The sequence below is a fragment of the Oncorhynchus masou genome, chromosome 10 (assembly GCF_036934945.1).
Source record: "Oncorhynchus masou masou isolate Uvic2021 chromosome 10, UVic_Omas_1.1, whole genome shotgun sequence".
Lineage (NCBI taxonomy): Eukaryota > Metazoa > Chordata > Actinopteri > Salmoniformes > Salmonidae > Oncorhynchus > Oncorhynchus masou.
Window position 1 is genome coordinate 54,056,394 of NC_088221.1, and position 12,733 is coordinate 54,069,126.

Consider the following 12,733-nt stretch of genomic DNA (forward strand, 5'->3'; position numbering starts at 1 on the left):
GTTGACCTTATCAGTCTGCTACCCTTGACAGCTGTTGACCTTATCAGTCTGCTACCCTTGACAGCTGTTGACCTTATCAGTCTGCTACCCTTGACAGCTGTTGACCCTATCAGTCTGCTATCAGTCTGCTACCCTTGACAGCTGTTGACCTTATCAGTCTGCTACCCTTGACAGCTGTTGACCTTATCAGTCTGCTACCCTTGACAGTTGTTGACCTAATCAGTCTGCTACCCTTGACAGCTGTTGACCTTATCAGTCTGCTACCCTTGACAGTTGTTGACCTTATCAGTCTGCTACCCTTGACAGCTGTTGACCTTATCAGTCTGCTACCCTTGACAGCTGTTGACCTTATCAGTCTGCTATCAGTCTGCTACGCTTGACAGTTGTTGACCTACAGTACGGTGTGTTAAATGTGTGTTATTCACCTTGGTGAGGTATCGTCGGATGACCTCATACCCCCCAGCAGTAACTGGACCTGTGTGTTGAGGAATCACCTCCAGCATCTCCAGGACTTGACTCTGAGACCTGCTCAGCAGCTCTGGACTGGACACAGACATCATACGCCATCACTATAGAAACCATGCACCGGTTTGTGTTTGTTCAGGTGTGTATCCAGGTGTGTAAATTAACATAAAATCCACCGCATCCGCAGATGTCGCACTTTCACGTCTGAGGTGAAAGGTGACCGAGTTAGAGAGGTGTTTGTCAGACCAGGAGACATCCCATCTGAGGTGAAAGGTGACAGAACTAGAGAGGTGTTCTGGGGGTTAGACCAGGAGACATCCCATCTGAGGTGAAAGGTGACAGAACTAGAGAGGTGTTTATCAGACCAGGAGACATCCCATCTGAGGTGAAAGGTGACAGAACTAGAGAGGTGTTTGTCAGACCAGGAGACAGCCCATCTGAGGTGAAAGGTGACAGAACTAGAGAGGTGTTTGTCAGACCAGGAGACATCCCATCTGAGGTGAAAGGTGACAGAACTAGAGAGGTGTTTGTCAGACCAGGAGACATCCCATCTGAGGTGAAAGGTGACAGAACTAGAGAGGTGTTGGTCAGACCAGGAGACATCCCATCTGAGGTGAAAGGTGACAGAACTAGAGAGGTGTTTGTCAGACCAGGAGACAGCCCATCTGAGGTGAAAGGTGACAGAACTAGAGAGTTCTGAAACATCGTCTGAGGCGTGCGAACAGTTTGGCCTACAAACTATTAGACGGGTCATTAACCCCCGGGGTTAGACGGGTCATTAACCCCCGGGGTTAGACGGGTCATTAACCCCCGGGGTTAGACGGGTCATTAACCCCCGGGGTTAGACGGGTCATTAACCCCCGGGGTTAGACGGGTCATTAACCCCGGGGTTAGACGGGTCATTAACCCCCGGGGTTAGACGGGTCATTAACCCCCGGGGTTAGGCGGGTCATTAACCCCCGGGGTTAGGCGGGTCATTAACCCCCGGGGCTAGGCGGGTCATTAACCCCTGGGGTTAGGCGGGTCATTAACCCCCGGGGTTAGGCGGGTCATTAAACCCCCGGGGTTAGGCGGGTCATTAAACCCCCGGGGTTAGGCGGGTCCTTAGCCGGGGTTAGACGGGTCCTTAGCCGGGGTTAGACGGGTCATTACCCCGGGGTTAGACAGGTCATTACCCCGGGGTTAGACAGGTCATTACCCCGGGGTTAGACGGGTCATTAACCCCGGGGTTAGACGGGTCATTAACCCCGGGGTTAGACGGGTCATTAACCCCGGGGTTAGACGGGTCATTACCCCCGGGGTTAGACAGGTCATTACCCCGGGGTTAGACAGGTCATTACCCCGGGGTTAGACAGGTCATTACCCTAAGACTACTAAGAACAGCCGATCTGCCAACTTCTGTCTGTCGGGTCCCAACAGTTCAGGCTACACACTGATCTGACCCCTCTGTGGAAAGGTGAGACTCTCACCAACACATGTTGGTTGTTTTGCTTTTGGATCCCAACAGGACTTACAAAGACTCGTCTGATTAGTACCCGTTAAAACATTCTATGAAAGTACACTGAACAAAAAATATAAAAAGCAACATGTAAAGTGTATATCACAAAACACAACGCAACAGATGTGTCAAGTTTTGAGGTTGTGTGCAATTGGCTTGCTTACTGCAGGAATGTCTACCAGAGCTGTTGGGCGGAGAATTGAATGTTCATTTCTCTACCATAAGCCGTCTGCAACGTCATTTTAGAGAATTTGTCAGTACGTCCAACCGGCCTCACAACCACAGACCAGGTGTAACCACGCCAGCCCCACAGACCAGGTGTAACCACGCCAGCCCCACACACCACGTTACCATGCCAACCCAGGACCTCCACATTTTGCTTCTTCACCTGCGGGATCGTCTGAGTCCAGCCACCTGGACAGCTGATGAAACTGAGGAGTATTTCTGGCTGTAATAAAGCCCTTTTGTGGGGAAAAACTCATTCTGATTGGCTGGGCCTGTCTCCCCAGTGGGTGGCCCCATGCCCTCCCAGGCCCACCTATGGCTGAGCCCCTGCCCAGTCATGTGAAATCCATAGATTAGGGCCTAATGAATTTATTTCAATTGACTGATTTCCTTAAATGAACTGTAACTCAGTAAACTCTTTGAAAATGTTTATATTTTTGTTCAGTATATATAAAATTGCAGTTTAAACGTTAAGCAAAATTGTCAAGGTGTGTGTGTGTGTGTGTGTGTGTGTGTGTGTGTGTGTGTGTGTGTGTGTGTGTGTGTGTGTGTACCTGTCTCTGCGTCCTGCGGTGATTGTAACAGCGATGTTTTCCCAGGCCCTCATTCTCTCCTCAGGCTGTCCCGGGGCCTCACAGCCCAGCCTGCTCCAAAACTCTGAGAACACGGCCTTCCACTTCTGCTCTGGGGATACGGCTAGACGGCCCAACTCACTGTAGAGCAACACAGACAGCCTCACTGTAGAGCAACACAGACAGCCTCACTGTAGAGCAACACAGACAGCCTCACTGTAGAGCAACACAGACAGCCTCACTGTAGAGCAACACAGACAGCCTCACTGTAGAGCAACACAGACAGCCTCACTGTAGAGCAACACAGACAGCCTCACTGTAGAGCAACACAGACAGCCTCACTGTAGAGAAACACAGACAGCCTCACTGTAGAGAAACACAGACAGCCTCACTGTAGAGAAACACAGACAGCCTCACTGTAGAGTAACACAGACAGCCTCACTGTAGAGCAACACAGACAGCCTCACTGAGGAGCAACACAGACAGCCTCACTGTAGAGAAAACACAGACAGCCTCACTGAGGAGCAACACAGACAGCCTCACTGTAGAGAAACACAGACAGCCTCACTGTAGAGCAACACAGACAGCCTCACTGTAGAGCAACACAGACAGCCTCACTGTAGAGCAACACAGACAGCCTCACTGTAGAGCAACACAGACAGCCTCACTGTAGAGCAACACAGACAGCCTCACTGTAGAGCAACACAGACAGCCTCACTGTAGAGAAACACAGACAGCCTCACTGAGGAGCAACACAGACAGCCTCACTGTAGAGCAACACAGACAGCCTCACTGTAGAGCAACACAGACAGGCTCACTGTAGAGCAACACAGACAGCCTCACTGAGGAGCAACACAGACAGCCTCACTGTAGAGAAACACAGACAGCCTCACTGTAGAGAAAACACAGACAGCCTCACTGAGGAGCAACACAGACAGCCTCACTGTAGAGAAACACAGACAGCCTCACTGTAGAGCAACACAGACAGCCTCACTGTAGAGCAACACAGACAGCCTCACTGTAGAGCAACACAGACAGCCTCACTGTAGAGCAACACAGACAGCCTCACTGTAGAGCAACACAGACAGCCTCACTGTAGAGCAACACAGACAGCCTCACTGTAGAGAAACACAGACAGCCTCACTGAGGAGCAACACAGACAGCCTCACTGAGGAGCAACACAGACAGCCTCACTGTAGAGCAACACAGACAGCCTCACTGTAGAGCAACACAGACAGGCTCACTGTAGAGCAACACAGACAGCCTCACTGTAGAGAAACACAGACAGCCTCACTGTAGAGAAACACAGACAGCCTCACTGTAGAGCAACACAGACAACCTCACTGTAGAGCAACACAGACAGCCTCACTGTAGAGAAACACAGACAGCCTCACTGTAGAGCAACACAGACAGCCTCACTGTAGAGAAACACAGACAGCCTCACTGTAGAGAAACACAGACAGCCTCACTGAGGAGCAACACAGACAGCCTCACTGAGGAGCAACACAGACAGCCTCACTGAGGAGCAACACAGACAGCCTCACTGAGGAGCAACACAGACAGCCTCACTGAGGAGCAACACAGACAGCCTCACTGAGGAGCAACACAGACAGCCTCACTGAGGAGCAACACAGACAGCCTCACTGAGGAGCAACACAGACAGCCTCACTGAGGAGCAACACAGACAGCCTCACTGAGGAGCAACACAGACAGCCTCACTGAGGAGCAACACAGACAGCCTCACTGAGGAGCAACACAGACAGCCTCACTGAGGAGCAACACAGACAGCCTCACTGAGGAGCAACACAGACAGCCTCACTGAGGAGCAACACAGACAGCCTCACTGAGGAGCAACACAGACAGCCTCACTGTAGAGAAAACACAGACAGCCTCACTGTAGAGAAACACAGACAGCCTCACTGTAGAGAAAACACAGACAGCCTCACTGTAGAGAAAACACAGACAGCCTCACTGTAGAGAAACACAGACAACCTCACTGTAGAGAAAACACAGACAACCTCACTGTAGAGAAAACACAGACAAACTCACTGTAGAGAAAACACAGACAGACAGTCAGAGAGACACAGACAGACAGTCAGAGAGACACAGACAGACAGTCAGAGAGAGAGACGCGCAGGAAGAGATGAAAGCTCACACTTTACATCAGATGATATTAGATTTCTAGAGTATAAAGACGACGATCCTTACAGCACCCTGGTTGATTGCTTCTTGTCAGGTTCATAGAGGTTCGGCTTCATGTAGGTTCCTGTGATCTTCAGCCCCGAGGTCCACTCTCCACTAAACAGACCCTCTATGGAGTCTCCATTGGACATGGACAGGTAACCCTGTGGACAGACGCCAACACAAGATGCGTGTTTAATGCAGTGTCTTCTGACAGAGGGCGTCAATTCTGACGACTAACGTCTCACGTGATTGGTCAGCTGCTCGAAAAGTTATTGAACGAGGCTAGTCAGTTAAGAACAAATTCTTGTTTTCTATGATGGCCTAGGAACAGTGGGTTAACTGGTCTAGGAACAGTGGGTTAACTGGTCTAGGAACAGTGGGTTAACTGGCCTAGGAACAGTGGGTTAACTGGCCTAGGAACAGTGGGTTAACTGGTCTAGGAACAGTGGGTTAACTGGTCTAGGAACAGGGGGTTAACTGGTCTAGGAACAGGGGGTTAACTGGTCTAGGAACAGTGGGTTAACTGGTCTAGGAACAGTGGGGTTAACTGGTCTAGGAACAGTGGGTTAACTGGCCTAGGAACAGTGGGGTTAACTGGTCTAGGAACAGTGGGGTTAACTGGTCTAGGAACAGTGGGGTTAACTGGTCTAGGAACAGTGGGTTAACTGGTCTAGGAACAGTGGGTTTAACTGGTCTAGGAACAGTGGGGTTAACTGGTCTAGGAACAGTGGGTTAACTGGTCTAGGAACAGTGGGTTAACTGGTCTAGGAACAGTGGGTTAACTGGTCTAGGAACAGTGGGTTAACTGGTCTAGGAACAGTGGGGTTAACTGGTCTAGGAACAGTGGGTTAACTGGTCTAGGAACAGTGGGTTTAACTGCCTTGTTCAGGGGCAGAACGACAGATTTTTTACCTTGTCAGCTCAGGGATTCGAGCCACCAACCTTTGGGTTACTGGTCCAACACTCTAACCACTCGGCTACCCTGCCACCTCTACACTCTAACCACTAGGCTACCCTGCCTCCTCTACACTCTAACCACTAGGCTACCCTGCCTCCTCTACACTCTAACCACTAGGCTACCCTGCCTCCTCTACACTCTAACCACTAGGCTACCTGCCTCCTCTACACTCTAACCACTAGGCTACCCTGCCACCTCTACACTCTAACCACTAGGCTACCCTGCCACCTCTACACTCTAACCACTAGGCTACCCTGCCTCCTCTACACTCTAACCACTAGGCTACCTGCCTCCTCTACACTCTAACCACTAGGCTACCCTGCCGCCTCTACACTCTAACCACTAGGCTACCCTGCCTCCTCTACACTCTAACCACTAGGCTACCCTGCCACCTCTACACTCTAACCACTAGGCTACCCTTCCCCCTCTACACTCTAACCACTAGGCTACCCTGCCACCTCTACACTCTAACCACTAGGCTACCCTGCCACCTCTACACTCTAAACACTAGGCTACCCTTCCCCCTCTACACTCTAACCACTAGGCTACCCTGCCTCCTCTACACTCTAACCACTAGGCTACCTGCCTCCTCTACACTCTAACCACTAGGCTACCCTGCCGCCTCTACACTCTAACCACTAGGCTACCCTGCCTCCTCTACACTCTAACCACTAGGCTACCCTGCCACCTCTACACTCTAACCACTAGGCTACCCTTCCCCCTCTACACTCTAACCACTAGGCTACCCTGCCACCTCTACACTCTAACCACTAGGCTACCCTGCCACCTCTACACTCTAAACACTAGGCTACCCTTCCCCCTCTACACTCTAACCACTAGGCTACCCTGCCTCCTCTACACTCTAACCACTAGGCTACCCTGCCTCCTCTACACTCTAACCACTCGGCTACCCTGCCGCCTCTACACTCTAACCACTAGGCTACCCTGCCTCCTCTACACTCTAACCACTAGGCTACCCTGCCACCTCTACACTCTAACCACTAGGCTACCCTTCCCCCTCTACACTCTAACCACTAGGCTACCCTGCCTCCTCTACACTCTAACCACTAGGCTACCCTGCCTCCTCTACACTCTAACCACTCGGCTACCCTGCTGCCCCGCGTCCCTCTCTATCTATACCTTACCTTGCCATTAGGGGTCCAGTCTTCTGAGAACTCTCCCTCAAAGGCTGTGTCATCATCAGATACCAGCAGACCAGTACCCTAACAGAGGAAATATTACATTCAACATTGAGATCAAGTTAGATAGGAAGGGTTGAGGGTAGCTGAAGAATGGGATTAAAAACAAACCTATAACTCTGGTAAACTAGGTTGTGACAGTAAAATGTATATAGTATGTATAAACAGAAAGTAGAAGCCTAAGTGTTGTTGTTTATTAGTTTACTCCAATTAGAAGAGGGATGGTAGGGTTAGGGGACAATAATAAAGGAAAATATATTAACATATATATACTGTAACGGCGTTCTTCTTTTGTTGAAGGAGAGTCGGACCGAAATGCAGCGTGTAAGTTACTCATGTTTATTAGGAAGACAAACGAACGAACTATACACGAATAACTAATAAATACAAAAACAACAAACAGAACGTGAAACCTATTACAGCCTGACTGGTGCACACTACACAGAGACAGGAACAATCACCCACGAAAAGTAAAGCGAAACCCAGGCTACCTAAATACGGTTCCCAATCAGAGACAACGAGAATCACCTGACTCTGATTGAGAACCGCCTCAGGCAGCCAAACCTATTAAACACACACACCCCTAATCAGCTACAATCCCAAACACTACAAAACCCCAATACGAAAATACAATACAATAACCCATGTCACACCCTGGTCTAACCAAATATATAACGAAAACACAAAATACAATGACCAAGGCGTGACATATACAGTATATTTATATATATTTACCCCCCCAAAATATGAGGGATTGGAAATAATGCAGATAATTACATTGTGATTTCTATCAATATATTTGCAACATTAAAGCTGATCTACAGCCTAAAAATTATAATGACTCACCATCATCTTGTTGTTGCTGAAGGTCCCTTCATAGTAAAGACCAAACTGAGTGACGACCACACCACTGCCCTGTCGCTGGTCATCAATCCACAGGCCCAAGTACTTCTCTCCTCTAAAACAAGACAGACACATAGACTTGAGCAAAGCAGAGCAGCAACCACAGATCTGAGACCAGGCTATTCAACCACAGATCTGAGACCAGGCTATTCAATCACAGATCTTAGACCAGGCTATTCAATCACAGATCTTAGACCAGGCTATCAAACCACAGATCTGAGACCAGGCTATTCAATCACAGATCTTAGACCAGGCTATCAAACCACAGATCTGAGACCAGGCTATTCAACCACAGATCTGAGACCAGGCTATTCAATCACAGATCTGAGACCAGGCTATTCGACCACAGATCTGAGACCAGGCTATTCGACCACAGATCTGAGACCAGGCTATTCGACCACAGATCTGAGACCAGGCTATTCGACCACAGATCTGAGACCAGGCTATTCAACCACAGATCTGAGACCAGGCTATTCAACCACAGATCTGAGACCAGGCTATTCAACCACAGATCTGAGACCAGGCTATTCAACCACAGATCTGAGACCAGGCTATTCAACCACAGATCTGAGACCAACTATTCAACCACAGATCTGAGACCAGGCTATTCAACCACAGATCTGAGACCAGGCTATTCAACCACAGATCTGAGACCAGGCTATTCAACCACAGATCTGAGACCAGGCTATTCAACCACAGATCTGAGACCAGGCTATTCAACCACAGATCTGAGACCAACTATTAAACCACAGATCTGAGACCAGGCTATTCGACCACAGATCTGAGACCAGGCTATTCGACCACAGATCTGAGACCAGGCTATCCGACCACAGATCTGAGACCAGACTATCCAACCACAGATCTGAGACCAGGCTATTCAACCACAGATCTGAGACCAGGCTATTCAACCACAGATCTGAGACCAGGCTATTCAACCACAGATCTGAGACCAACTATTAAACCACAGATCTGAGACCAACTATTCAACCACAGACCTGAGACCAACTATTCAACCACAGATCTGAGACCAACTATTCAACCACAGATCTGAGACCAACTATTCAACCACAGATCTGAGACCAACTATTCAACCACAGATCTAAGACCAGACTATCCAACCACAGACCTGAGACCAACTATTCAACCACAGATCTGAGACCAGGCTATTCAACCACAGATCTGAGACCAACTATTCAACCACAGATCTAAGACCAGACTATCCAACCACAGACCTGAGACCAGTCTATTTAACCACAGAACTGAGACCAGGCTTTTCAACTCAGCTGTACGTTTGTATCAACATATCTGAGACCAGGCTATTCAACCACAGATGAACGTTTTCATCAACAGATCTGAGACCAGGCTAAGAAACCACAGATGTACGTTTTCGATGACAAATCAAGTCAATCAAGCGCTGTACTATACCTAGTGATGTCATCAAACACTCCATATCCCATCTTCTTGTCTTGAAGCCACTGGCCAACGAACACACTGGAAGAAGAGCCAATCAGCTTCCCAGAACTCAGCATCCCATGGCCCTGACGGATGTTCTCATGGAAGGATCCCTCATACACCTGACCTGTAGCATACCTGGAGAGAACTACAATCATACACCTGTAGCATACCTGGAGAGAACTACAATCATTCACCTGTAGCATACCTGGAGAGAACTACAATCATTCACCTGTAACATACCTGGAGAGAACTACAATCATACACCTGTAGCATACCTGGAGAGAACTACAATCATACACCTGACCTGTAGCATGCCTGGAGAGAACTACAATCATACCTGGAGAGAACTACAATCATACACCTGTAACATACCTGGAGAGAACTACAATCATACACCTGACCTGTAGCATACCTGGAGAGAACTACAATCATTCACCTGTAACATACCTGGAGAGAACTACAATCATACCTGGAGAGAACTACAATCATACACCTGTAACATACCTGGAGAGAACTACAATCATTCACATGTAACATACCTGGAGAGAACTACAATCATTCACATGTAACATACCTGGAGAGAACTACAATCATTCACCTGTAACATACCTGGAGAGAACTACAATCATTCACATGTAACATACCTGGAGAGAACTACAATCATTCACCTGTAACATACCTGGAGAGAACTACAATCATACACCTGACGTGTAGTATACCTGCAGAGAACTACAATCATACACCTGACGTGTAGTATACCTGCAGAGAACTACAATAATACACCTGACCAGTAGCATACCTGTAGAGAACTACATACACCTGCAGCATACCTGGAGAGAACTACAATCATTCACCTGACCTGAACACAGTAACTCCGTCACTGTAGTATATACAGGTGAACACAGTAACTCCCTGTAGTATATACAGGTGAACACAGTAACTCCCTCCCTGTAGTATATACAGGTGAACACAGTAACTCCCTGTAGTATATACAGGTGAACACAGTAACTCCCTGTAGTATATACAGGTGAACACAGTAACTCCCTGTAGTATATACAGGTGAACACAGTAACTCACTGTAATATATACAGGTGAACACAGTAACTCCCTGTAGTATATACAGGTGAACACAGTAACTCCCTCCCTGTAGTATATACAGGTGAACACAGTAACTCCCTCCCTGTAGTATATACAGGTGAACACAGTAACTCCCTCCCTGTAGTATATACAGGTGAACACAGTAACTCCCTCCCTGTAGTATATACAGGTGAACACAGTAACTCCCTCCCTGTAGTATATACAGGTGAACACAGTAACTCCCTCCCTGTAGTATATACAGGTGAACACAGTAACTCCCTGTAGTATATACAGGTGAACACAGTAACTCCCTGTAGTATATACAGGTGAACACAGTAACTCCCTGTAGTATATACAGGTGAACACAGTAACTCCCTGTAGTATATACAGGTGAACACAGTAACTCCCTGTAGTATATACAGGTGAACACAGTAACTCACTGTAGTATATACAGGTGAACACAGTAACTCCCTGTAGTATATACAGGTGAACACAGTAACTCCCTGTAGTATATACAGGTGAACACAGTAACTCCCTGTAGTATATACAGGTGAACACAGTAACTCCCTGTAGTATATACAGGTGAACACAGTAACTCCCTGTAGTATATACAGGTGAACACAGTAACTCCCTGTAGTATATACAGGTGAACACAGTAACTCCCTGTAGTATATACAGGTGAACACAGTAACTCCCTGTAGTATATACAGGTGAACACAGTAACTCACTGTAGTATATACAGGTGAACACAGTAACTCCCTGTAGTATATACAGGTGAACACAGTAACTCCCTGTAGTATATACAGGTGAACACAGTAACTCCCTGTAGTATATACAGGTGAACACAGTAACTCCCTGTAATATATACAGGTGAACACAGTAACTCCCTCCCTGTAGTATATACAGGTGAACACAGTAACTCCCTCCCTGTAGTATATACAGGTGAACACAGTAACTCCCTCCCTGTAGTATATACAGGTGAACACAGTAACTCCCTGTAGTATATACAGGTGAACACAGTAACTCCCTGTAGTATATACAGGTGAACACAGTAACTCCCTGTAGTATATACAGGTGAACACAGTAACTCCCTGTAGTATATACAGGTGAACACAGTAACTCCCTCCCTGTAGTATATACAGGTGAACACAGTAACCCACTGTAGTATATACAGGTGAACACAGTAACCCACTGTAGTATATACAGGTGAACACAGTAACTCACTGTAGTATATACAGGTGAACACAGTAACCCACTGTAGTATATACAGGTGAACACAGTAACCCACTGTAGTATATGAACAGGTGAACACAGTAACAGGTCCACTGTAGTATATACAGGTGAACACAGTAACTCCACTGTAGTATATACAGGTGAACACAGTAACCCACTGTAGTATATACAGGTGAACACAGTAACTCACTGTAGTATATACAGGTGAACACAGTAACTCCCTGTAGTATATACAGGTGAACACAGTAACTCCCTGTAGTATATACAGGTGAACACAGTAACTCCCTGTAGTATATACAGGTGAACACAGTAACTCCCTCACTGTAGTATATACAGGTGAACACAGTAACTCCCTCACTGTAGTATATACAGGTGAACACAGTAACTCCCTGTAGTATATACAGGTGAACACAGTAACTCCCTGTAGTATATACAGGTGAACACAGTAACTCCCTCCCTGTAGTATATACAGGTGAACACAGTAACTCCCTCCCTGTAGTATATACAGGTGAACACAGTAACTCCCTGTAGTATATACAGGTGAACACAGTAACTCCCTCCCTGTAGTATATACAGGTGAACACAGTAACTCCCTGTAGTATATACAGGTGAACACAGTAACTCCCTGTAGTATATACAGGTGAACACAGTAACTCACTGTAGTATATACAGGTGAACACAGTAACTCCCTGTAGTATATACAGGTGAACACAGTAACTCCCTGTAGTATATACAGGTGAACACAGTAACTCCCTGTAGTATATACAGGTGAACACAGTAACTCCCTGTAGTATATACAGGTGAACACAGTAACTCCCTGTAGTATATACAGGTGAACACAGTAACTCCCTGTAGTATATACAGGTGAACACAGTAAGTCACTGTAGTATATACAGGTGAACACAGTAACTCCCTGTAGTATATACAGGTGAACACAGTAAGTCACTGTAGTATATACAGGTGA

At 47.2% G+C, this 12,733-nt stretch overlaps 1 protein-coding gene across 1 annotated transcript in view; it reads right to left on the reverse strand.

The window, feature by feature from the left end:
• als2a (alsin Rho guanine nucleotide exchange factor ALS2 a) overlaps positions 1-12,733 on the reverse strand; it is a 98,656-nt gene that overhangs the window by 37,402 nt on the left and 48,521 nt on the right. Inside the window, exons 22-27 of the mRNA XM_064977010.1 lie at positions 9,430-9,594; positions 7,948-8,059; positions 7,048-7,125; positions 4,969-5,105; positions 2,743-2,901; positions 426-543 (exon numbers count right to left, since the gene is read on the reverse strand). Coding sequence (XP_064833082.1) covers positions 426-543; positions 2,743-2,901; positions 4,969-5,105; positions 7,048-7,125; positions 7,948-8,059; positions 9,430-9,594 — 769 coding nt within the window. The remainder of the gene's footprint in view (positions 1-425; positions 544-2,742; positions 2,902-4,968; positions 5,106-7,047; positions 7,126-7,947; positions 8,060-9,429; positions 9,595-12,733) is intronic.